We start from the raw sequence: 26,558 nt of genomic DNA, 5'->3' as shown, positions 1-26,558 counted from the left end.
TGAATAACAATAATAATAATAATAATAATAATAATAATAAAAATAACAGTAATAATAGTAATCATAATAAAAACAAAAAAAATAAAAGCTAATAATAATTATGATCAATAAAAGACTTTTGGTAGACAAAAAAACATCACACTTTGCTCGATCACACAGCTCAATGAAAAGAAAAGACGGCACGTGACTGAGGGGAAACAGGACGTTTTTCAAACAAACACTGTCTGCTCCTAAAGATACAGCTTATTCTCCTCTTCCTCATAATCTAGGAGTTACGGGGTCCAAAATAAGAACAAATATTGCAAAGTTTTCCAAAAAGAAAAAAAGGCAAAAAAAAAATGTGACTCTTTTCCAAAGCACACCATCATAAAATTCATATTTGTTTCGCAAACAAAAAATACAGTCTATAATATGTGTAAAAATCATAAATAAGGATAAAGTTTTGTGCATCCCCAACCCAATCCACCAACCGTCGTCTCGAAAAGAAAAAACAAACAAAAAAAACAAAAAACGAGAGCAGTTACAGCGGTGACAATAACATGCAGTTGATGATATACTTTACAGCATTGATCTGTATTTACTCCCGGACTCTACAAACCCCAGTGCGAGCCACATCCCTCCCCGACCCCAAGTACAATCCTTAAACATTTGTCAGCTCATTCAAAACATATCTCTTACTCTCTGGTTCCTCTGTAAACTAGAGGTGAGCGGGCGGAGAGAGACTGAAACTGTCGCCAACTCAAACTTTATCTGTGTATGTACAGGAGGCTTCTTTTTTTTTCTCTCCATCCAAGCAAGCCGACATGGTTTGAGTGACTGCATAGTGAAAATGATATTTGGTTTACTTACAGATGGGGTGACCACACAGGCGCGCACACACACACACATACACACACACAAACAAACTTTTGCTCGGTGCCAAGGCACAGCACAGGTACGCCCTATTAAGTGCTGGATTCACATCCGGCAAGCTAATATACACACACAGCCACTGTTTGCTGTGCAGAGTGGGAAACTTTATGTGTTACGTGTGTAAATGCTACTAAGATTTCATTTGAGATGAGCATTTTCAGAGAGGTCGACCTATTTTTTAGGCTCCGCGTCAGCAGTATGATCAACATCCACACCGACACACATGCACAAACATATGTCGGTGTGAATGGGAAGCAGATTCTCTCCTCTGCCATCGTTTGCGAGAAACAACAACGGTGAAACAAGGACAGATCTCTGTGATGAGACTTGACAGCGAGGTGAAACTGAGAGCACGCTTGTAATTGAGTTAACAATCAATCAGGGGGTGAACAATTTAAAAAAAAGTCTTGGTTTCTTTCTGTCCAGGATTAAAATGAAAACTGAGTCAGCAGTGTTTCCAAACTGCTCAATTTTCAGGCTCTGAAATGCTGGGTTATTGTCGGTGGCAGGCGCATCTGGAGCAAAATGAAAGCATTTTTTATTTTTCTTTATCAAAATTAATAATAATAATAATAATAATGATGATAATAATAACAATAATAATAATAATAATGAGGATGGAACCACAGTGCCTGACCCAACAGGTTTCACAGAGGTGCAGCATGACACCGTCACTCAGTCAGGTGTCTGGATGTTTAAGTAGGCCAACACAACAGTCGAGCAAGTGCGTGTGCGCGCGCACGTGTTATTAGCAAAAAACAACATCCGCTTTATAACAAAGAACCTCAAACAGGGGAGAAGGACTCCAGCTTTGTGTTCAGATAGGAGTTCGCCGCCGAGACACAGAAACAAGAGTTTGAACGGTGTGAACGCTGAAGTGAGAGTGCACGGTCACTTTGAATGGTTATATTTGAAACTGCACCAATGATGCACCTCAGGCTGTGCTGACAGGACAGTACAGCTGACGGATGCTAAGCACCAGATTCAGGTTTATATACAACAGTTTTGAGCAGTGAGGCCAAAACGACCTCCCTTTATTGTCGGAAGGTAAATCGTGGCCTCCAAATTAAAACCCGACAAGGGCTGAGCCAACGGAGTTGCGTTAACTCTCGGTCTCATCTACTCAGGGGCCTGTATCATGAAGTGACAAGGGCGAAGTGTCCTGAGCCTTAAACTGGTGGTAAATCTCCAAGCTAAGACAGAGGATCAGGTCCAAACTGACCACACACTCGAGCACCTCTGCTTGGGCCTAAAGCCTGATTTATACTTCATCAACAAAAACTCGAAGAAACACTACATTTATGCTCAAAATCTATGCTGTAGATTATTATTGTCATGTGGAGATGATGATTACCAATCTTTTTGCAGTTTGCTTGCAAAGAGAAGATGTTTTTTTTTTCTGTCTATATCTTGATGCATCTAAATTGTTCATATTAGAGAATACATTTAAGTCATAAAACGTCTGCTTCTACTTATTTATTTTGGGGCCATTCTTTGCTGAAATGTCAGGACATGCAGTAATAATTTAAATAATTAAAGGAGTTACTGTCTAAAAGCACCTACATGTATGTATACAATTATTACATATAAATGTTCAGCCTTGTCCTTTCTTCTCCTTTCTTAGCCACTTCTATGATATTTGAATTACGTTGAACTTACTTCCTGACACAGGCCAGATTAACTCACTGAGCAAAAAGACGAGTCAGCACGTTTTATCGCTTGGCCCTTGTCGCGTGTTGGTGCGCCAGTCTCCCCGTGTACAGTGCATGACACATAATGGCACTGCTTTACAACAGCACCCCCTCCCACAAACACACACACACTCACTCACACACACACACACACACTCACACACACCCTCTGCCACTAGCTATATTTCATATATATTATAGCTGAGAGTAATCAATATAATGTCAATAACAATAGTCATAACAATAACAACAACAACAACAACAACAACGCTCTAGTATTTCTCTGTTGAGTCATGGACACCTTTGGTGTGAACTGTCAAGGTTGTCAAGGTTGCAGGCAGCGACCTGTGGACAGACGGAGGGATGGACGGACAGAGTAAAGGATGGACGTGACAGAAAGCATCTGGACAGACAGACGTCTCCTCTGGTCATACTTTTCACTGTACAGAGTTGTAGTGTGATGATGGGATACAAATGACAAACTACATTGAGCTACACTTGAGGTGTGTGTTAAAACCGTGTGTGAGTTAGTGCTCCCTGAACTTCCTCTTCTAAATCCATTTCATCAAACTTGCTTTTGCCCTCTTCACACTTGCTCTTCAGTATTTGGTTACACGTGTAGACTTTGCATTATTTCACTTATTTGGCTTAAAAGAAAATGAATAAAGTGTTTATCCTTTGGGGAAAAGAAGTGACAGCAGCGTTTTTTTAAGCAATAAAAAGTAGCAGCAGTAGCAATTTAATAAATAAAATAGTTTAAACAGAACATCATAAACACAACATGGTAACTTACTCACCAAAATCAAAATTGGTTAATTGGTGTAACACCATGAAAGCTTTTTACAATAACCAGCTGGCCTGAGCACAGCAGTCTTGTGAAACGTGGCCTGATACTTTCCTTACAGATTTTCTGTCTGCTCTTTTAAAATCTTACTTCCCGTCGTTCAACTCCAGTTCGTCTGACTTTCCTTTAACTTCCTATCCCACTTTCTTAATACTCTGCTTTCCTTCTCACCTCACACTGTCCTCTCAACTCTTTTTTTCCCTGACATTTCAGTTCCACTCGTCTTTTTTGCCATCCAAACAACATTCCCAGATTTCTCACTATCTGACACTTCAGTTTCTTTGCTCCTTAAATGCCACTCCCCAGGTCCCAGTGTCTAGCAGTGATTTGGTTCAGTGCATGACATGAAGTGTGGGAGTTTTGAGTGTGCACAACTGGCAGGCTTTGGCAGTGTCCATTTTACTAGGGGAGGCATTGGGAATCAGGTCACTCAATCTCTGTAAACCTGTGCTCATAAACTACATATTTACATGGCAGCTTTAAACAGATCGCATTTACTGTAATCTTTACAATCCTCTAGTTCGTGAGTCTCAATGTCTAATTAAGGGAAGGTCACTTGTCAGGTTGTAGTGGGGCATCATTCTGTCTGGTCAATCTTAATTTGCCTTTGCTTAATCACTTCGGTTTTCAAAAGTTTGGCCTGGGGTAAAACTACAATTGTAAAATTATGACCCTGAGAATCAGCAAAACAAAATATTTTCTAACACTATCTACTGTACTGTGAGGACTAAATATAAGTCTGACAGTCAAACACCAAGACAAATAAAAATGAACAAAACACAGATGTGCTGGTGTCATTTAACAATTATTAACGTAGGTGTGCCACAAGTTAGCTGAAACCCCTGCTCTAAAATCACTTACCCTAAGACTTTTCTGTGGTTTTGTACAGTCTGTAATTCTCACAGACACAGGTCTAAATCTGTCAGCTTCCACCAGCAACAATAACCTACACACACCCTTTGGTCTGGAAACTGTGGAGTCTTACGTCACACTAAACAGCAGAGGTGGACACAAAGAAGTGGACAACGACAAAGAGGTAGACAAATGGAGAGTGAAGTAAAGAAATACTCCACAGGTAAGAGGATCTACATCGCTTGTTTCCTTTATACAAGATAAGCTCCTGTTCTTAGCCTTCTCGACGTAAAAGCACTCTGCTCCCACTTTTTACTTCCAAACCTCTCTTCGTCCTCACACCAGTAACAGTAAATAAGTCTCACACCCTCAGCTTTGTCTCAGAAAATACTTAAAAAAAAAGAAAGTCAGACACATGTCTCAATTTCTATCCCTCCATATCATGTAGTGCTCTCTTCTAACTCAATGTGAATACACACCCAAAAATATATAAGCGGCTCATACTCGATATCATACTAGAATGCAACACTAATTTTTTTGTAATTCTTTTTCATTTCATTTTTCCAATTATGCAGGTGAATACAATGACGATGATTCTAAACATAGTTAATATCAAATGTAATGAGACTAATATTTCTGTTAACGGATTAATTTGTTCTCAGTTGTGTTAGAGCAGTAGTGTGAAGATGATTGAAATGACAAGCAAGAAATCTCTCACTTACAGAAACAACTAGTGATTGCACACACACACACACTAACACAGAGATAATAGAAACACCTGAAGAACAATAATTGCACTGGACTTTGCTGTGTCCTCTATAAAATGTATGTACAAGAGTGATTCATGTTTGCTAATGTAGCAGATGCTGTTCCAGTGTGTAGTGACTACTCTGTTGACCAATCCAAAGGCTTGGATCGATGCTCTTGAGACAAGCGTTGTCTTATGAAACTAGTGAAAAGTGGAAGGAAATGTATAAACACACAGTGGATAGACACACATTTGTATTAAAGTCAATGTGAGCGTGTAAGAGTGATGTATTCTGTGATGTGACGTGGTATGATAGTGTAACAGTGGGTAAAGAAAAGAAGCCAACTACAGTGTCGGCCCTTTTCTGCTCCCTACTCCTCTGTCTGCCTGTCCAGATTCAATGTACGAAAAAAAACAAGCAAACCCATGCCATCTATCCATCCATGAGTCCATCTCTTCATCCATCATTCCATCTGTCCATCCAGAGACCTCCATCGAGTTTCCCGTAGCTTCCTCCTACTTTTGCAGGTTCTCCGGTGGACAGATGGACAGGTGGGCCCGAGTCTAACACTAGTCTTAGCTGATGATGCTGGGCTAGACTAGAACAGACCGAGTCTGGGCTTGGCAAAGCTAAAGCTAGGCTAAACTAGCGTATGGCTAAGCTAACGCCCGGCAGGGCTAGGCTACCTACTGAAGAGCGAGTGGAGCTGATGCTGATGGCTGTAACACTGGCTGCTGCGAGGTGACTCGGTGCGTTCCATCACCGTCTGAAACCAACCGGCAACGTCCACCTCCAGCACCTCGTAACGCCGGATGAAATTATGCTCCTGGGTGACGGAACACACACACACACACACACACACACACACACACACACACACACACACACACACACAAGACAAAGGCAGACAAAGGCAGAGAGTTCAGTTACAATTGAGGTAATTCTGTTTATTCTGGCAATTTCTCATTAATGCCTTGTGACCTACCAGCAGCCGGTGATATTTTGGCCTTTTTCTGTGATCCTTTGTGAGGCTGAGAAGAGATATGCGCATGAAAAAGCCAGACTGCAATATATGAATTTGAATATAATCAATTGCAAAGAGTGTTTTGAACTCACCAGTCTTTGACGAAGGACTGGAAGTCGAGGGAGAAGCCCATACCGAGAGGCAGCAGAGGAGGATCTTCCTGCAGCACTTTGGTCAAAACCTCAAAGTCTGTCTTGCAGTTCTTGTATGGAAACTGTCCCGTAGCCAGCTCCACCTACAGAGACATAACTAGTCTTTAAATTTGACCTAATTTTAGTTTTTACTATTGGTTATGATTGGTCATGCTCATGTTTAAGTACTATAATAAATATAGAATAAGAAGAAAGATAAAAATAGTCACTTAATAGGCCCAAATCATGGCAAACATTTTAACAGGCCACAGTAGAAGAAGAGAAAAACAATCTATATGGTTTCATGGCATTATATGTACTTTAGGTTTGCTATATGCTATAGTTTTGCTTTATGGACGTTGTCACACTGTTTCTCCAGCAGCTTGAATAGACAAACAAGCCAAAGCCTGTATTTCACCTATTAAGATAAAATTATATTTCCTTCGTTCCATAATAGGGACATTTGCAAATGTGAATATTTTGAGAAAAATATCCTATCTCGTATACGAAGGCCACCACAATTCCCTGATATGCTTGGGAAAAGAAAGGCTCCTCCATCTCTTACAATCTGTAGTCTCACTATTACATGCTACTAGTGACTTCCCCGCTAAGAGTTGATGAACTATCAAAATAAACATAGAGAGACATTATTTGAAGGTTGAAATCCTACATTGTGTCACGTTAAATGTTTATGTCTCTAATTCTGCCACTTTCAAAAAAACACTTGTCAAAATTAAGTGTTTGAGATTAGGTATATTTTAGTAGAGTTACCACACACAAAAAAAAACAACACTACACACTTGTGGAACCCTTTGACTGGTCATAAACACCCAGACTGACACTCCTCTTATATATGGTGATAAATGATGACAAAATTACCAGAGAGATGCCAAGGCTCCAAACATCTGCTCGGATGTCATAGTCAGGTTTGGTGGGATCAGGTGGGTCTATTCTCTCAGGCTGCAGGATAAAAGACAACAGCCAAATCAGTGGTTCTATCACACACAAATTATACCTTTGCAAACATACAGTATACTGTGTTTGTGAAATTACAACAGGAAAGTGATTTGTTTGTTTTGAGTGTACATGTTTGTGTTTTCACTCACTGCCATGTATGCGGCACAGCCAGCACTGCGGGTCTTGGCCTTGGAGTCAACGAGGCGTCCACTGATGCCAAAATCACAAAGTTTGATCTGACCTTTAGCATCCAGGAGGATGTTTGAGGGTTTGACGTCCCGGTGGATGACACCGTGCTTCTCTTTTAGGTATTGCAACGCTTTCACAATCTGGAGCAGAAACGCACAGAACAAGACCAAACAGTGAGAACAAAACAATCAAAATAGCACTTTGTACATGTGTGTGTGTGTTTCTTCCACTTACAGCTACTGTCATCTTTCCTAAGATCCGCTCTGGGATGGGGCCCTGGATTCTCTTCTTCAGCTTCTCTGCACATGTTCCCATTAGCTCCATGGCAATGAATACATCCGTCTGTACATGTACACACACACACACACACACACACACACACACACACACACACACACACACACACACACACACACACACACAGACACAGACACATGTCCAGCTTTTACCAGTTCAGAAAGTGAGTTAAGTGACATTCAAATGTAGAAGTGAGTGAAGCATTATAGAGACACACGTTGGTAACTATGGCACCGTAGCACTGGATGATGTAAGGACAGTCGTGACTTTTCAGCACCACATCCAGGTCCATCAGAATCCTCTTGTTCTCGTCCTTGTTTCCCGTGCGACGCATTTGCTGATGACACACATAGACACACACTAAGATTCATGCTAGCATCTCAATGTATAAAGCACAAATGCGGCATACAAGTTAAGAAACACACATTTGGAAATCACAAGACTCTTCCAATAACCTGACTGACTGCCTAATTATTACACAGCCCAGACAGCTACAATTAAGTCAGCTCATAAACAGGAGGGTTGTTATTACTGCCACTGTGTTGGTAAACTAGCCACAATTAATGCACAACAGAAAACATGTCTGAGCTGAGGTGAAAATCACACTCCTACTGTGTTTGATCATGCTATGAGATGTGAGTTTGTGGCTCTGTGGTCGTAGCAGGGGAACGTTGCGAGAAAATGGAACAAATATACTATATATACTGTATTTTTATTAGAATGCGCTTCCAAATACTAATAAATGTGAAGTTCTTTTTTAGATAATATAGTTATCAGTCAGTCAGTCATCATCTACCGCTTTATCCTCAACCAGAGGGTCGCGGGGTGTGCCGTGCCAATCTCAGCTACATCGGGCGATAGGCGGGGTACACCCTGGACAGTTCGCCAGTCCATCGCAGGGCCACACAGATAGAGACAAACAACTATTCGCTCTCACACTCGCTCCTATGGTCAATTTAGAGTGTCCAATTTACCTATCCCCACATTGCATGTTTTTGGACTGTGGGAGGAAGCCGGAGAACCCGGAGAGAACCCACGCACACACGGGGAGAACATGCAAACTCCATGCAGAAAGGCCCTTGTTCCAACCGGGGCTCGAACCCGGGTCTTCTCGCTGCAAGGCGAGAGTGCTAACCACTACACCACCGTGTGGCCCGATAATATAGTTATATTTAATGAAATTCAGAATGTATTCATTTCAATGTCTATGTTTCTCCCTTGGGCAACTGCTTTTAGCTCAATCTTTTACATAAAACTAATAATAATTAAATAAACAAAAACAATAAACTTATGACAGGGAAGATAAGGGTATTTTACATCTGAAACAAATGAAAATGGAGATTTCATTTCACAGAAAATAGGCTGAATCAGATCAGTAATATCTCTAGCCTATAGTTGTCTGTTAGATTCCTTTCAGCCACACTGGCTACGCCTGCAAAATTCACCTGTGTAACGAGAGCGACTGATTTCTAGACAGAATCTGTTCAATAGAGCACATGTTCTTCAGCCAAAGCAATTACATCTTTTGTATTTTAGACGCACAAATAGATATTTGCAGATAATTTCATCCTGGTGGCTGTTGAATATACCAGGCTCATCGCCTGATGAAAGCATGAAGCTGGATGCTGAGCACACTCGGGCTAATGCGGGATAAGATGTAGCTGGTTGTGTGAGACCTATAAACAAGTAAGAGCAGCGGGGTCTTACTTTGACAGCAATGACATGGCCTGTCTTCTTGAATCGCACTTTGAAGACCTGTCCACATGTGCCACTGCCAATCTCCCCCTCACTGATCAGGTCTGTCACCTCTGCTGGATACCGCTGTGGACGCACAAACACATCAACTGAAAAGATTGTAGGTCCTGCACCACTTATTTTGACAGGTTAAACAGTTAACTGAAGATTATTTGTTGTGTACCATAAGGACACAGTTAACTCTTCTGAGGAATGATTTGGTGTGTAAATAAACAGCTTCCCCATGGACCACGACTGAGAATGCCAGCAAAGAGTGAGAAGAAACATAATTTCCATGCCTATATATAGAAGTTAAATCATTGTTGATTCAAATACTGTGAGTAAAAGCTCACTGAGTGCAGCAACCCCTCAGGGCTAATGAGGCGAGGTAAAAACAATCTGGAGTGCAGAGTTGAGTCATATGAACTTCTCAAGCTTCTTTAAAGTCAGATTGATCTTTATCCTGCTCAAAACACTGAAGAGATAAGTGCAGCTTATTCAATGTTTTTACTATCAAGTTTGATATTATTGTCCAGCCCTCCAGCTAAAGTCCCACAAAAATACAAAACAGACATTTTGTATTTTCATAATCTCTCAATTTACTTAATGGTTCCAACAGAAAAGAAAATGTCCTGCTGTTTGTACCAAACATTTGTCAAAAAGGAGTAAAGGAATTTGCAGGGGACTATTTTCTTCCATGAAATAACACAACCAGTATTTATTGCACATAATTACAGCAGCAGGACAGTGAATGAGGGATCCAGACAAAGTAAATTCCTGTTCACACAACGATGGTAATGAAAAAACATGCAGTGCAAAAGTGAGACATATGTGATTTGATTTTTGACTACAGCAGATCTCTCCGACACAGGAATACGCCGGCATGCTCATTGCTGCATTGGACAATAAGGAAAATAAAGAATAGAATAATACTATACATACAACCTCACATCCTGCTTTTCAGGTACAATATTGATGGCATGAACCGGATTATGGAATTTGGGTGAATTAACATGTGTGGAAAGCTCACCTGACCATCGATCTTCAGGTATCCCGTCTGTTTCATGATCTCCTGAAGTTTTTGGTCAATCTCTGCACTGTGGGGAGACAAGAATGCACATGGTCATGGGGTGTAACTGCCACATGAAGGATATTTTTTTTAGTACCAGACATCCATGAAAAGAGCCTTCATAGGCTCTATGAAGTGGAGGCTGTTTGTCTCTGTACATCTCATCACCCAAACTCTCTGCATGTGGATCCATCACTTACTCGTCTTCAATTGCTCATTCATACAGGTTAGCAGCCAGCATTTGTGTTATTGTGTGTGGTCATAACAAGCTTGTGTGTTCAAAAAATCACATCACATCAAGGACAAAATACTCTGTTTTTTGTCTCTGGTTTATTTTGGCTCACATCACAAACAAACACCTACGCATTTCAGCACATAGCCTTCATCAGAGCTTTAATATTGTGCAGGTTTAACTTGCCATTAAACACGAGGGCAGAGAAAGTCCACAGTTGAAGGTGGGCAAGGACCAATTACCAACAACCCCACCACATTCAGTCTGAGACTCCACAAACTCCACTCTGGCTATTCATCACTAACTCAAAATAAGCAAACACAATTCTTTAACTGACAATCTTAACTCAGGCATATATAGATTTGGTAATTGTGCCTGGTGCAATAATACAATTAATGCTAAATCATTTAACCATCCTCACCTATTTGTGAATTTATAAACTGCAACTTAACATGGTAACGTGACCCTGTGGAACCAAACGCCCCCTTAAACAACAAATCTCTAAGCACAGTAACTGTAATCCGTACAAGTAACATGGATTATGCAATTGCAAAAAATTGCACTTAAATGCTATGCTATGTATCATTTTCCATTAAAGGTTTCTACATTTTAAATTAAATTTAATTTTGAACATTTACAATTATATTGTGAAGGTGTCAAATAGCAGACAGTGATTCTATGCTGTTGGACTGATTTCTGATTATTAAATGTTACTACTTTACAGAAAAAATTAAATGTTCTGATTAAGTATTGCGGTTGCACATATACTGAAAGTCAACATACTTCTCTAGACTCTTCTGTAGGCCATATGGAGGTGTGGGCAGGGTGAGCATGTGTCGCGGGCGGCTGGGGTAGGGGTGGTGCTGTGGCGAACTCTCTGAAGACGATGAACGACTGCCTCCGTCGTTGGCCAGTGGCAGCTGAAGTGCTGGGTAGGGATGGTGGGGACAAGACACATTAGACAGAGACTCAAGAAGAAGATGAGTGTGTTTTACACCAGAGGCCTGCATGCCAGAGTGTAAGATCATGGCTATGTTTATTCATGCATTCAATGAATCCCTTATTTTAGTGATTGTATGCTGATGTGCACATGTATAAGTGGTGATAATGCATTATTAATTTATGAGTGAATTATCTGCTTAGTTTGGTAAATTTGCATTTCATTTATCCTTCCTGAAAACTGTCCTTCAGACTGTTTCGCACTGAAGTGTCCGGACACTGGACCGAAATGAACGTCATCCATTATATCACGGGTCATATCGTCTGAAAATGATTTTCTAATTAGTTGCATGGAGTAGAAAGGAAACCGACCTTGGCGAGGTCAAAGAATCCTTATCTATGCCCTGTGTATAATTTAAACAGCACGTGAACTAACAGCTTTTTTTTTTGTTGTTTTTTTCCGCTGATATCCCAAACCAGTGTCAAAACAAACAGGGCAGTTTATCTCCAAGCAAAAGCAACACTACTCTCAGGCAGAGAAGGCACAGTGTTAGCCCACAGCTCGGGAGGTACAACAGTCCACAGGCTGGTTTTGAAAGAAAACTACAGTTTATTAAAAGTTTAGTTTCTTAAACCAATGCCAGCAAAACTAAAGTGTGATCTCAGCAAACAGCAGGGCATCAGTTTATATAGAAGTAAAACCAAATTTTCAATTTTGTAATGCATTGCATTCAGGAACCAATAAGTTGATGTGTATGAAAAGTTTGCGATGGACATTGTGGTTATTACGCTTTTCACCTTAGTTTTCTGCAACCGTTCGCCTCTGTTACCCAATAGGACATCTTTTTAGTGAAGTTATAACCGATGAATCTGACGGATTATTAAAATAAATAAAACCTAACTAATGATAAACTGTAGTTTGTTGTAAAAGGCAATGTTATCCACACAAAGCCACACAGTCTACTAATACACATCAATAACAATATAGTAAATACCGATCAAAAAAAGATGCAACATGCCTCTGGTCCCTGTTAAATACAGGAGTAAATCATGCATGAACAGACATGTTCAAACTCTGATGGCCTTGTAGTAACAGTGTGTGTGTGTGTGTGTGTGCAAGATTGGTGATTATTTAGTGCTTAATTTTATACTTTTTGTCTGTCACATTAGTAACGTAAAAAAAAAAAGTTCAACAACAGCCTGAAAAACATCTCATAGTTCATGCAACTGCATAATTGTGATTGTTTTTGTAGTAGCAGGCTGGCAACTCCTCTGGGACTGCCAGCGGGTGTTTGGATCCATGAGTCACCTGTGAATGGATGAACCTGTAAACGGAGAATCAGTTAGTGAACGGGAGGAGGAGTTAGTGTGGAGAGGAAGGAAGACACAAGCAGTTTTTGGCACGGATCACATCTCCACAGCTCTGCTGGCTAAAGATGGAGGCACGGGATGATACGGCTGACAGGCAGACAGGGCAAGGAGAGGGGAGAGAGATATTGCAGGCACTGTTGCTCTGCCTCCTGCTCACAGAGTGCTGCTGCAACTGGAAGGCGGAGGAGGAGAGAGGGATGCCAGAAGATGAATAATAGACAAATAACATCAAACAGTCTGTGAGAAAGAAAAAGAGGTGAGAAGATCTGCCAAAAACTACACAGTACAGAGTAAGCTGGAATTCAGTTGGTCAGTCAGACTCGGACAGGAAGGAGTATCTTCAGTCGTTGAACAAAGACACAAGAGAGACGGAGAAAAGCCAGAGTGTTGACAGGACTCCTGCAGACAGACCAGTGGGGATGCTGAATGAGAGACCGCGTCAAACAAAACACAACCCAAACCATTGTGCCGTGCAGAAAAGCCACATGCACCGTGATTCTCTGCCTCCAGCAAAACAAAGGTTAATCATCTGACACATGTCAACACACATGGATACACTGTGAACATCAACACAAACCAACACTGCCCTGCCACTGGCACAGACACACACAGCCAGAGAGGAGAAGGGATGGAAAGATGGAGCAAGGATGTGATTTGAGAAGAGGTGTAAATAAATGGTCAGCTAAAATATCAGTACTGGTCAGGGACTGGTTTCACAAACATGGATTAAACTTTTACCCCACAGAGGAAATTCTCATTCAGTTGCAAATCTTCTAGGCCACTGGTGTGAGTTAGAGGGTAGGGGATTAAATGTGTGAGTAACAGAGAATATGTGTGTGTGTGTCAGTGAGATGATTTTTGAATTACAAAGTCAGCATGCTTAAAAGTTGTGGCTGTAATCCACAATGAAAATAAACTTTACTTCACCTTTACTAAGTGGCATGAATTCAATTCAATCTATTTGACTAACAATAAGACAAATTAAAACAGAATGTGCCTAAATTCACCAGAGAAAGGAAACCAGAAATACATGTACTTGAACACATTGCATTTCAGATGCTTTGGTGAAGTGATTGTCTTCTCAAGAGAAAAGTTTAGTTTGTTTGTGCTCTCCATCATCAACACAAAACAACATACAGTAAAATCACTGTTCTTCTAATGAGCAGAAAGGGCATGGATACAAAATGTGCGCACAGGACCCTCTGCTGGACAAGTTGGTGATTACTTCAAACTATCCAATGCGCTCCTGGGCAGGATATTTTAAAAAAATGTATATTTAAAATTGGAAATATATCAAACTGAATCAATATCAAATCAATGAGAAATCAGTCACTATACCCAGCCCTAAAAATCAAAGTAAGGTACACATTAGTAGTGAGAACCTATAAGACTATACTTGAGTAAAACAAATCAAACTAAATTGGGGTGGAGTGGCTCAGTGGTTAAGACCGGTACCCTGTGTGCGAAAGACATCATGGTCGCAAGTTCGACTCCACCCCTGGCTGATTGTACTCAATTCCATTGTAAGTCGCTTTGGATAAAAGCGTCTGCTAAATGACATGTAATGTAATGTAAATTGGTGAGAATTTAAAGACCTGCCTGTGTTTTTTCACTAAATAGGCATGTCGTGATCCCAATTTAAGAAAAATATCAGAATGAAAGATGGGTGGGGGTGTATGAGAGGTGAAATTTGGAAGGGAGAAAGAGAAGTGCAGTGGCAGAGAGAGCGATGGATTGAATGATACCTGCACGCTGGGAAGGGGCTGGAGCAGGACTGAGCTGGATCACGATGACTAGACGGAGGAAAGAAAATATACACACACACGCACATTACTGCACTGTACTACAGAGACAATCAAACCCCTGTGCACACACAAACACTCCATCATATAAATAATACCATAGAAAATAAAATGTTTTTTTGGACTTCTATAACTCACTTATTCACTCATAAAAGAAAACACACAAATGTGAGCAGTGCATATAGTATAATTCTGCTGGCATTACTCTTTTTCTTACCATCATCAAATCCCAAAATCACAAACAGTGCATCTCTCAGTACTGTCCTACCCTGCCTGTGGCACTCAGTCGCAAGCTTGCTAATTCCTACTTCAGTTATCTCAAGCATGTTTCTAAAAAATAGGTCAGACATACATGGCTTCATTGTGAAAAAGTCTCAGTAATGTCGTATACACTGCTGAGCACTGTGGTTTTTACTCAATCACAAGTGAATGATTCTTGGAAACTGTTTTCAAGAGCAGATTATTGCACATTTGATGCTCTGGTGGCAGCATGACAGCAGTGTGGTGAATGTCAACTAGATTTATAATTTGATTACTAACTGCATGGACCTCACTGGTGCCACTTTCTGCAGGGTGGACTGAGGAGAGGAGGGACTGTGGTTGCATTTGAGAATCAGGGGGCTGCTTTGCCTGAATGAAAGCAACTAATGATGGAAAAACTGTAACTCTTATGATGTTAAAAACTGAATTTACCATGGATTAGGTATTTCAAGGTTGTGCACTTAATAAAGGTCAGTATCAGTGGATATACTGATCTGACAAAGTGTATCAACGCCTTTCTTGTTTTTGATCAAGAAAGAGAAAAAGGATGATTCTTTGTAAAATGACTTTGACATTGGTGTAAGTCTTTTCATGGGATTTGTTGGATGTAGAAGATAGACAGAATAATACCAGCCTTCACTTGAAATCATTCACATTTTCAATCTTTTACACAGCTAATATAACTGCAAAATAAAAAGAGTGCCTCTCAAAACTCATGTGTCAGAGATTTGAGTGAGTGACGATCTGTAGGAAAGAACATAAGTCAGTATACAGTGGCGTTACAAGTCCAATATAATTTGCTTGTAATAAAATTAAGTTGTTTATATCTCCATTGCAGTGTTACTCATTATTACATGTTAACCTAACAGGCTGTTGACTTTTCTCCTTAAGATGGATCCAACTGCTTCTTACTACACTGCCTTCACAATCACTGATCACTGTTAAGGGTTGATTCAGTGGGTTGGAGGATAAAGTGGTAGAAAATGGATGGAAGGATGGATGAAGTTGATTCAGTGGATCTGCACCTGACCGCTCCATGTAAAGTTAAAATGTTTATAACATAGCACCAGCCACCTACTTTTGATGTGATATCAAAATCCAACTTGTAAGAAACCAGTTCAATTTTGCAGAGTAAGACACAACACAACCTTCACTGAAGGACTGAATTAACCAAACAGATAAAATGGAATAATAAGTATATATTTAACAAACATTTCAAAAGTTGTTAAAGAAATGATATTAAAGACAGTACGTGAGTTTAGATTGGTGCATAAAACCTTGAAAGGACACACAGAAAAAACAGAAAAAAAAGTTGGTGCATTGATAACAGGCAAATGCAAATAGGTTCAATAGAAGCAGATTCAACAAATAAAGGATAACATGTAGAAACCATATAACTGAAATTTCACTCCAGAATTTACATTTCACAGCACTGGAAAGTCGTCGGACATTACTCTTGACTTAGTCAAGAGTAATATACAACTACTAAGTAATATTACAGATTGAAAAACAGCAGAAATGCTTTTTGATCTCACACTAATCCTTATCCATCTCTTTTTACATCACCGTACTGTAGTGACCCAGAGCATAAATGCACCTATTGTTTATCTCAATGAACTAATTCCCCATATTTGCTTAACAGCAGGGGATGGAAACACACATAATATGCATTTTCTTTAAATTAGTTTGAATACCTGATAAGCTATTTTTTTCCACACATTATAATAAAAAGTATTCATAAGCAAGCCCAGACATATTATCTCTGCACTTGTTACCCAATGAATGAAAGTATATCTCTGTGTTTTTGTGTTCATCTACCTTTATATTTTATTTTCTCTATTGTTGTTTTTCCTATCATCAAATTCTTGTTTTTTACGGTTTAAGTTAATTTGTCTTGTCCCATTAGTCCTACTCTTACTAAACATTTAGTAGTAGTTTTAAACCGTTTTAGTACACTGTCAAATAAAAACAAGATGTGATAGCTGGCTCAAATTAGCGTCTGTTTCGACAAGGGTCAAAAGTGGCAGGTAAAAAAATGACTATGCCGCAAGACTAATTTTTCGTGTCAAACTGTCCAAACGCTTGCGTGAAATGGCAACGTGTATAATAGTCACACAAACAATATGAAAACCACATCAAATGTTCACTGACGCTAGGCCTGCCACCGACTATCACTCAGTGCGAGCCCGTTAGCCTAGCATGTTTGACAGCCCTGAATCAAAACAGATTTCTTGACGTGACCGCCAGCAACGTTTCTCATGACAGCGCTCCAGTGTTTTTGTCACATTTTATTTGACACACGGCAGAAATAGTCCCACTTGACATGTACGTGATTTTACACAAAAACCTTCAGCAAAAGCCGAGTCGGTGTTTGTTTATGTAGCTAGCCTGTTAGCAGGTAGTAGCTAGGAGCAGCATTAACACCCACCCTGCCCCCTCCGCTTCTTCCCTCCCTCCCTCCAGCTCGGAGATCTTTCCCCCTGCAATTCTGGCCGTTACCGACTCCCCGGTTTCCCCCGGCGTATACTCACTAGGCCTGGGACGTGATCGCTGTGGACTCATGTCGATGTTGAGGTCGATTCTCCGGCGAGCTTCTTCATTTTCCTGCTTTAGCTTCTCCTCGATTCGCGACAGCCTCTGTTCCAGCGACGACATCTTGAAAAATTGAGCACCATGTAGTTTCCCAGCAGAGCTCTCGACTCCCCTCTCTGGCAGCAGGCAGACAGACAGGCAACACACACACACACACACACACACACACACACACACACACACACACACACACAATTTCGAAGTGAGAACACTCACAGACAAGATGCATTCCCCAGCACCTTACCCTAACCTTAACCATCACAGCTAAATGCCTAACCCTGACTTACACTCAGTTCTAACCCTAACTTTAAAAATGTACTCATTCCCATAGGTGTATAGGTTTTTGGTCCACACACACACACACGTTTTTATACCTTAGTGAGGACACATCATTGACATAACGCATTCCCTAGTCCCTTATCCTAACCCTGAAGCCCTGAGGATCAGACTAAATAGCTCCACAAGGTCAAAAGGTTTGTTCATTTTTTGGACCACACAATATCTTCAGAAAGGTTAAATTACATTACACAACCATTTCTAAGTTTAATAATTTAATAATTTGTTTTAGGAGGAAATATTAAAAGTCCAGGTAAATTGAGATTTATTCTTGATCTTAAAAAGTGCAATCCACTAAATGCTAATAATAATCTAATAAAAAATCCTTACTTCAGAATCGGTTGGTGTATTTGCTCAGCTACCAATAAACCTTTATCTTCAATCCTGGGATTTACAGTAGCAGCGGCACTCGTTCTTGTTCTATTGCTTTTGACCATATTATCACACGGTCTTCACCAGCAGATGAGGTTTGCTCAGTTGTTAGAGGACGGTCTATTTCACAGGGACACTTCAGAGACAACTGAGCAAACATTTGCTGAGGAGGCTGTGCTCGTCACGACCTGTTAGATGGACCCTTGTACTCTTAACTCTGGTCATATGACCAAAATCATGAATTTTCTCCTTAAAAGGGTGAATTTAATGTCTTTCCCCATCAATAAACTAAATGACTTACTGTTTCTGTCTGTGTGGCAAAGCAAAACAAGCACATTTAATTGTAGCTTTGACCCCTGGGAAATAGTGAGGGGTATTTGTTTTCAACTTTCTGGTCAAGTATCCAACTATAATAAATAAATTGATAACGAAAAAGATTTTCCTGAGTAGTTTTCCCCACGACTTCTATCCCTACTGGGTCCATGGAGCAATTTATCCGAACACTTTCTAATCCAGTTTCAATTATTTAGATTACATTGTTTTGACAAAACAAACACTTTGACGAAATGCCACCCTTCGCTCCGACAATGACTAATTTCTTGTATTCTTAATTGTTTGTTGGCTCAACATATTATTTTCATAATGATCCAAATGATTGTGATCACAATTTTGTATAAAGATGACAGGACATGATTGTGTTATCCCACTGAACATCAATCCAACTAAAACTATACTTAATATACACTGTAATCAGGTTTTTGTTTTAGTAAAATGCATTTGAGGTGTTGCCACTATATATTTTATTGATTTATCTTTCCAGTGTTTGTGCTTGAATGAACACTTCATAGATTTACCCCAGATTTTTCTTCATAAAATAAAGTCTCATGGTCTCACATGGTTTTGTGATGTCATACACAAAAAAGGTCAAATCTACACTAGCTTCATGACAAGACCCACCTCTACTAAGACATGGTTGTGTTGAACAGAAATGTTTACCACTGATCATATTGCTCCAACATTTATCCGTCTGTTCCCTCTATTGGTCATGTGCATTTAGAAATGCATTGCCTACAGAAGTTGCCCTCACTGCATGTACTGCCACCCCAATTTTCAAATATTGCTAAGATATGTCAGTTTCAGTTAAACAATGTTGGAAACCACATGGGTGAATTTAACTCTTAAAAACAGACACTGAATCAAAATGCAAAAGCCGGATGAGCTTTGAAGTCTGCTGTAATTACTTCATGTTCACAAAACTCTGGTAACATAGATAACAGAAGAAGTGTCTCATATTTGTTTCTCAAGTGTTAGTGTTCAGTTTCTTTCTTTCATTTTAAAAACTATTAGATAATGCGCTCGCCACATAGCTTTGATGCTGATGGTTGTGTGTGTGTGTGCTACACATGTTTATCAAATTATGAATAATATCCACAGATAAAAAACCCCAAAACAAAACACATACACATTAACTACATTCAGGGTATTGAACAATGCATTGATGGTCATTAACTATGACTCGTGAAAAATGTAGGATTGTGTCACGGATGATAAAAACCAAGCAGCACACATTATAAAAAGTGGTTTGTAGACACCCCATGAAAGGTCCACTATAAGACAGTGGTTGTTTACCCCTTAATTAACTTATAATACGTCTAGATTCATGACATGACTGAAAGCCATCATCGTCATCATCCAACTGCTGGGAATAGCTCAACAGCAAAAATGTAATCAGTAATTACGCTTTCACTTACAGATTTTTTTCTCTTTAAAAAAAGATTTTTCAGTACAGTATTTCTACAGCACGTTGTTATATCTCTTCTAAACACACAAAAATACGCCACTTTTCTCTGGATAAAACACAACAAGTAAAAATGTAAGGCATTGGTATACGAGGCCACAGTGATTGGCCTCAAAACAGTCAGTAAGTACAAAGAGCTCGTCCCCTTGCTGTTGCACAGGTGACTACACTGACACAAAAGAGTATTTGAGGAGCCATTGTTTAGCCTAACGTTTTCAAGATACACAAGTCACTGGTGTGTTGTACACTGATCGGAGAGATGAGGTTTTGTGTTCATCCTTCATTTGTGGTACAACGTTGAACCCCGTCATCTGTCCCAACTTTTATTTCCTCAGTTTCTTAAATCTTTAAAACCCTTCACACACACAAGACACAGACCAACGTCTCCCAGTCTCACCACATTCATTCACAGTGTAATAAATGGCAGATAAGAACAGTCAGTGGATACTGTCGGCCTGCTCCAACAGTTACTGTCACGGTGTCCTCACAGTTGAGGATCTGCAAGCCAACAGTCCACTAGCAGAGGTCAGAGACATAGTCGAATTCCCTAAAGCTGTCCTGGTCCTTGCGGGAGAGAACACGGGGCTCACGTGGAGGCGTAAGGGTCGGAGGTTCGGCGGTGAACTCCTCGTCAAAATTACTGACGTCCTCTTTGCCTCCAATTGAGGGAATGAAGGGAGGGGGGACTTTTCTTTGCAGCAAAGCCTCCCAGTCTACATTCTGTAAAAAGATGGAGCAAACAAGCAGAGAAAGTTCTGAATTTTCAAGTAAAGCTTCTTAATCATATTAAACATATTACTGCTGATGCAAACTGAATATTTCCTGCTGCTACTTCTCATGAAAACACGTCTACACAATAAGTTTTGAACATTTTCTTTCCCTTTATATTAGCTGATGATTCTCACACATGGCAGGGAGGAATAAAACGTAATAAATAATAGATGTGAAAGTTTTAAAAACTGCGTCCCATGGCTGTAACTGAAGTGCATAGTGACAGAGGAGACTAGTATAATACAGACATGATGCACACTGACGAGGTAACTAAAGCAACACTCTCGGTCTTGACATCTTTCACTTTCCTGTTGAACCTGAAAAGCTGTACTTTTTTATTTTAATAGATTTTCTTTATTGAGAATAATAACAATAGAAATTGTCTCTTTATTACAGTTCTTTACAGTGATTCAGTCTTCAGTGTAATTATAGAACACAAACATAAAACATGTTTTTTTTTTGACAGTGTTTAAAAATAAAAATAAAGAAAAAAGGGGGGATTACTACAAACGGACAAAAAATAATACAGACAAGGTTTGGGTAAAATTCAGTCATAGATTGGGCAGGATTCAAACAAAAGAGCCTTGAAGAGATGAACATTTTCCAATTTTACTCAAATTTAGATTTCTGTAAACTGTAAGAGAAGGTGATTCTCTCCATTACAAAGATTTGGTAAATGATATCATACCACTCCTCCCAATATTTGTTCTTTTATTTAAGGATATCGAGTGCGGCAGTCCAAACAGAAGTTCATCCCAATGAATTACTAATTCCGACCCAAATATAATGGTTAATTCAGCATATATTTTGTTCCAGAATGTGGTTACAAACGGGGATGCTCAGAAGATGTGGGGCAGGCTGTAATTTATAAAACTTTCTTTTGATTTTTTATGATTTTGTGGAGTTTCTATTGGAGTATGTGTTGTGCTGGGAGACGGTCGTTGATATGAGCAAACTGCAACTACTACTGCTTCAATAACAGTGGGTGGAAGTCAGCCACTGATGTTCACCTGATGCATATGCATCATGTTTAGATTTTCATTTTGCAGGCTATTGTAGGCAAAGTATTAAAAAATACTCTTATGTACTTACTCTGAAAAACGGCTGCTTCTTCACCTCCTCTGCATCTTTCTCACCAGAGCCCAGTCTTCTCTCTGGGTTCCTTCTAAGTAGCTGTTCATGACAACACACCAAGGATAAGAAATTGAACATATTGAGGATGTCAGAGTCAAATAATAAAGTGATGCGTAAGTAGTAAGTGTTTCATGCATTGTATGCGAGTGCAGCCTTTGCCACAACAGTGTTATTCTCACCCTTCTCATGATGCCAATAGCCTCAGTGGAGAGGAATCGTGGGTAACGGACTTCATCATTCACAATGCTGTCAAACACCTCCTCCTCATCGTCTCCTGGGAAAGGAGACTACACACAGAGAAACACAGAAGTACATTTAAATCCAATACTTTCACAAATCAAGTGTGTAAACTGGTGAAAACAAATGTGATGTATACAGAGATAGTTATATCTATTAACACAGAATAACATGCTCCTCAAAGTATCTACAGACAGTTCATAAAAACATAAATATGAGACATTTGAAATGAAAGAAATTCAGCACATTGGCAATTTTTAATTATTTGATTTCTATATTTTAATGACAGTCAGCCGGGGTCAACAGCACACCCATCGTTTTGGCCTCTTATTTAGTTCACTGTTGGGAGCAATTGTGAAACAAAGATGTGAATACAATCGGCTTCATCCTTCATTTGTCCAGATGAACAGTGTCTCAGCTAGAGTTTGTACTGTGAAAGCACAGCACGACATCTCATCTCACAAGTTTGTGATGTGTGCTCACGCGGACATTTGCTTTGCCCATGGGCAACGTAAGCGCTGTGTGTATGTGAGTAACTTCTTACCTCCCCCACCAACATTTCATAGATGAGGACCCCGAGTCCCCACCAGTCCACTGCTCTGGTGTAAGAGGTATCTGTTAGGACTTCTGGGGCTAAAAACTCTGGCGTCCCGCAGAATGTGCTGGTTCGGTCCCCAAAACCCATTCCTATGGGGGAAGGGGCAGTTTTGGGTGAACACTTTTAATCAAACTGAAGTAAGAAAGCTCATTTGTCAGTGACATGAATATGCACCTTCTTTACACAGTCCAAAATCAGCAATCTTCACATAACCATCTGTGTCTAGCAGCAGGTTATCGAGTTTGAGGTCTCTGGAAAAGAGGGAAGGTGAAGATGTGTATATTTCACAAAGCATGAGGAGTTTAGAATAATCAATGATATAATGCGAACAATAATTAAAGTTGCTGTGCATAAATCTCTGTGACTTTTGTTGTTTACGTTATACATACATTATACATCAGGTGTGAAATCTAAATAATGTCAGATTAATTAATTCCTTTGAATTGTTTTAGTTTGGGTTCCACTCACCTGTACACAATCTTATGGTCATGAAGGAACTGAAGCCCAAGGACCACGCAGGCTGCATAAAACCTGAAATCAAACCAAAGAGACATAATGACACAGCTAGAGGAAATACAGAAATACGACCGTCTGAGGACACAAACAGCTGCCTGTCAGCTGTTTCCCAGTTCTGATTCTGCTCTGTGAGTGATGCTGCCTTGCAACTGTATCTGTAGAACAAGAATTGCCACAGTACCACTACTACTACTACTACTAGTAGTAGTACCATTGCTGCTGCTGTAGTGAACAGGGGCAATTGTGATATATCATTTTTTTTTTTTGGCAATATTAAAAATAATTTTGTCCCCCAGAATCTTGATAGTTCCACTACTTGAAGAGAAACAATTAGCGGTTGCCAAATTACTTCAAAAAGTATTGGAGGTTCTGTTCATGAGTGTTATCTGCAACTCAGGGTTTAGGAAAAACTACTTATTTGAAAATGAACAAATGAACAAGCTTCTTTGGGGTGTGGCAAGTATTTGAATCATACAATCTTACAATCAATTTATTATTTACACTAAACAGACCTTTTTAAGAGTTTGTATGTTACTATTTTGAAACAGCCAAGCTCCTACAAAGTCTCCATTTAAGATTTTCATCTTCTTATTTACACATGTTCATGTGTTACATACACGGCCCGGGGCTCTGTGAAGACGTCCGTGTGGATGTGCATCATCAGGTCGCCTCCTGCCGTGTACTCCATGACAAAACACACATGCTCTGGTGTCTGGAAACATGCAAACAGGTTGACCAGGAAAGGATGGTGCGACAAGTTCACGGTCTCAAAGATGCGCTTCTCACACATCAGACTAGAGGAGGGAGCAGAAAAAAGGTGGAGAGGATTAGACACATTTACATATAATTAGAAAGTGTTGACTTTGAGACACCCACAGATTGTGGGTATGAGAAATGTTATATGTGATACTGGAGCAAAAACACATACCTTTCCACCTCATCCCGGGAGATGATATCACCTTTCTTCAGGGCTTTAATGGCGTACGTCGTGCCTGTTGGCTTGTACTCTGACAATAAGACCTAGAGATGCATACAACACAAGCAGCTAAATCTCACTGTGCTTTTCTCTTCATGTACAGAACCTGGGAGGTGAAACTGTAAAATTGTTGGTTCAATGAGGAGAAACTGTAATGTGTTTAATCTTATTTAGGCATTTCAAAAAAAGACTTTTCTTAGCTATATTGTCTATATTACGGCTTCTATGTATTACAGCACCCACAGCCATCAAATGGCAGCATGTCAAGTTTACAAATACAGGCAAGATGAACACAAAAATACTTTTTACACACCTTCTCATATTTATCTTTTCCTGCTAATTGCCTAATTATTACTCCAAAGCTTTCTGGACATGTTTGCGGATTTTGAGTCTAAGATCTCAAATAAAACAATTATTAAAAAGGCCCCTATTGTGAATTGTACCTTTCCAAAGTGTCCTCTGCCCAACACAGCAATCAGTCTGAAGTCCTGGAGGGACAGAGGACCTTTTCTCTGTTTACTGGAGAGACACACACAAAGTCAACAAGATTATATTTGAGAGGATTACAAAACACTTTACAATCAGATGAACAGATTGGGTAAAAGTAATCAAAAAGATTTAAACATAACAATATAATGAAAATTAATAGGCTAGTACTATGAACAATAATAAGACATGGCACTATAGCAGCTTAAAGAAACACAGATAATGTTCCTGTTGTTATGATTAATTAATTGACAAAATAACCACTGTAACATTGACTGAAAATTGTACAGTCAAGAATGTACACAGACAGAATTTTTCTAAATTTATATAGATGCATACATGCTGTAAGTGAGACAAAATATATATATTCATACTGACACACTGTGACTGTAGACTGTACATAAAAATGGACCTAGTCTTCTTGTTTGAAATGTGAAGCCCAGGAAGCAGGACAGAAGAAGCAGTTAGCCACTTCTCTGTCTGATTGAAAGTCTATGGGAAAATAAGCCTACTTCTCATTTGGTTGATTATGTTAAGTTATTAAGTTAATGGTCTCAATCAATAGTTTCCAGTCTCGTTCAATAGAACATGATGTCAATTATGGGAATTATGTCCCCATTTAGAAGAAAATAAATGCTAGAACACAGCACATATGAGCAGGAACCAGCCTGATTGACAGCTAGTATCATCCAATAGGTGCCTGTTTGCAGGAAATTCAAGTTCTTGCAACTTGAATTTCAAGTCCCGGCGTCAATCAAGTCAGGAATCTCAAGGCTTCACAAAGGGAGTTTGTTTTGCAACCGACAGACTACATACATTTTTATTTACAGATTGCGACGTTGCGTGTGTGTGTGTGAGAGAGTGTACCTGCTAACAGACGGGGTTTGGACAGGGCACTCTGTGGTGAGGTCTGGGGGGGAGAAAGGCTCAATGACTGGTGGACGGTCCTGATGAGGGGACGAGCAAGGACAGAGACACAGAGGAACATGCAAAGACTGAGATGAGACAGCATGACAAAAGTGAAGACTAGTTTTCACGTCGTCAGCTTGATTGTGACAGACAGAACATTCTCTAATTCGGCTTTAGCCACTGCTCTGTATTTAAAACCTACACGAGTAGACAGTGTGGTCACTGGTCGAATCAAACCAGCGCTATTATAAGAAATGTTCTGTCATATGTAATGTGTCTACTGTCACATTACAATATTAACATACAGAACATTTACTATGTGTAATGATGCAGTCCCTTTTCAATCTACAATTTTCAACCTCATCTATAAACAGTGAGGAGGGCTTATTGGCAGAAATCTAACACAATAACATAGGTTTGTTTGAGTATAATTGCCCTAAACCTAAACCCGTCGTAGCCTTAGAATAAGCCTCCGATATGTACATTAGGTTTAACTGAAGCTGCCATGTTTCTACAGACAAACCAGCCAGAGCATTTTACATCTTCAAGTGAAAGCAGTGAAACAAAATCCTTTTTGGTACACAAAGGCCACAATAGTTGACCATTTGTGTTGACACTCTTTCCCAAGCTAAGGCACTTGAAATCCAAGCTTAATTTGACAGGCTGGAAAATTTAGACCAAAGGTGACCTTACTTTATCACCTTAATGACTGACCAATCTGTTGTGCTTTTCTTCACTCATGACAAATTTAAGCTCTTTAATTAATTTAAATTGATGGA

The 26,558-nt window shown here is 39.7% G+C and overlaps 2 protein-coding genes across 5 annotated transcripts in view; both read right to left on the bottom strand.

Moving 5' to 3' along the window:
- Positions 1–1,921: 1,921 nt before the first annotated feature.
- Positions 1,922–18,904, bottom strand: map2k7 (mitogen-activated protein kinase kinase 7). 2 transcript variants are annotated; one of them, XM_044029078.1, is made up of 13 exons: positions 18,313–18,904; positions 17,586–17,762; positions 14,737–14,784; positions 11,465–11,609; positions 10,411–10,477; positions 9,354–9,467; positions 7,864–7,983; positions 7,584–7,691; positions 7,310–7,489; positions 7,083–7,163; positions 6,165–6,307; positions 6,034–6,079; positions 1,922–5,874 (listed from the first exon to the last, which is right to left on the bottom strand). In XM_044029078.1, the coding sequence occupies exons 2-13, from the start codon at positions 17,707–17,709 to the stop codon at positions 5,731–5,733; spliced, it is 1,320 nt and encodes a 439-aa protein (XP_043885013.1). In that variant the 5' UTR covers positions 17,710–17,762; positions 18,313–18,904; the 3' UTR covers positions 1,922–5,730. The 2 variants fall into 2 exon arrangements, with proteins under 2 accessions (XP_043885013.1, XP_043885014.1); XM_044029079.1 differs by lacking the exon at positions 14,737–14,784 and having other exon boundaries at positions 18,313–18,902.
- Positions 18,905–19,569: 665 nt separating this feature from the next.
- The window catches only part of pkn1a (protein kinase N1a), a 42,579-nt gene continuing 35,590 nt past the window's right edge, over positions 19,570–26,558 (bottom strand). For all 3 annotated transcript variants that reach the window (XM_044029076.1, XM_044029075.1, XM_044029077.1), the window contains exons 14-23: positions 25,738–25,817; positions 24,828–24,903; positions 24,337–24,428; positions 24,026–24,202; positions 23,361–23,423; positions 23,067–23,143; positions 22,839–22,981; positions 22,237–22,344; positions 22,016–22,096; positions 19,570–20,872 (exon numbers count right to left, since the gene is read on the bottom strand). In XM_044029076.1, the coding sequence (XP_043885011.1) occupies positions 20,669–20,872; positions 22,016–22,096; positions 22,237–22,344; positions 22,839–22,981; positions 23,067–23,143; positions 23,361–23,423; positions 24,026–24,202; positions 24,337–24,428; positions 24,828–24,903; positions 25,738–25,817 (1,101 nt within the window). In that variant the 3' untranslated portion in view covers positions 19,570–20,668. The remainder of the gene's footprint in view (positions 20,873–22,015; positions 22,097–22,236; positions 22,345–22,838; positions 22,982–23,066; positions 23,144–23,360; positions 23,424–24,025; positions 24,203–24,336; positions 24,429–24,827; positions 24,904–25,737; positions 25,818–26,558) is intronic.

This window comes from Solea senegalensis, linkage group LG6 (assembly GCF_019176455.1).
Source record: "Solea senegalensis isolate Sse05_10M linkage group LG6, IFAPA_SoseM_1, whole genome shotgun sequence".
Lineage (NCBI taxonomy): Eukaryota > Metazoa > Chordata > Actinopteri > Pleuronectiformes > Soleidae > Solea > Solea senegalensis.
This window is presented reverse-complemented; position numbering and strand designations above follow the sequence as displayed.

What these genes read in the sequence shown, in the direction of transcription:
- map2k7 (XM_044029078.1), bottom strand. Translation starts at nt 17,709, where the DNA reads ATGTCGTCGCTGGAACAGAGGCTGTCGCGAATCGAGGAGAAGCTAAAG. An exon ending in ACCTGAAGATCGATGGTCAG is followed by an intron (nt 9,468 to 10,410) that starts GTGAGCTTTCCA and finishes GTGCGTCCACAG; the next exon opens with CGGTATCCAGCAGAGGTGAC. An exon ending in GCCATGTCATTGCTGTCAAA is followed by an intron (nt 7,984 to 9,353) that starts GTAAGACCCCGC and finishes GTGTGTCATCAG; the next exon opens with CAAATGCGTCGCACGGGAAA.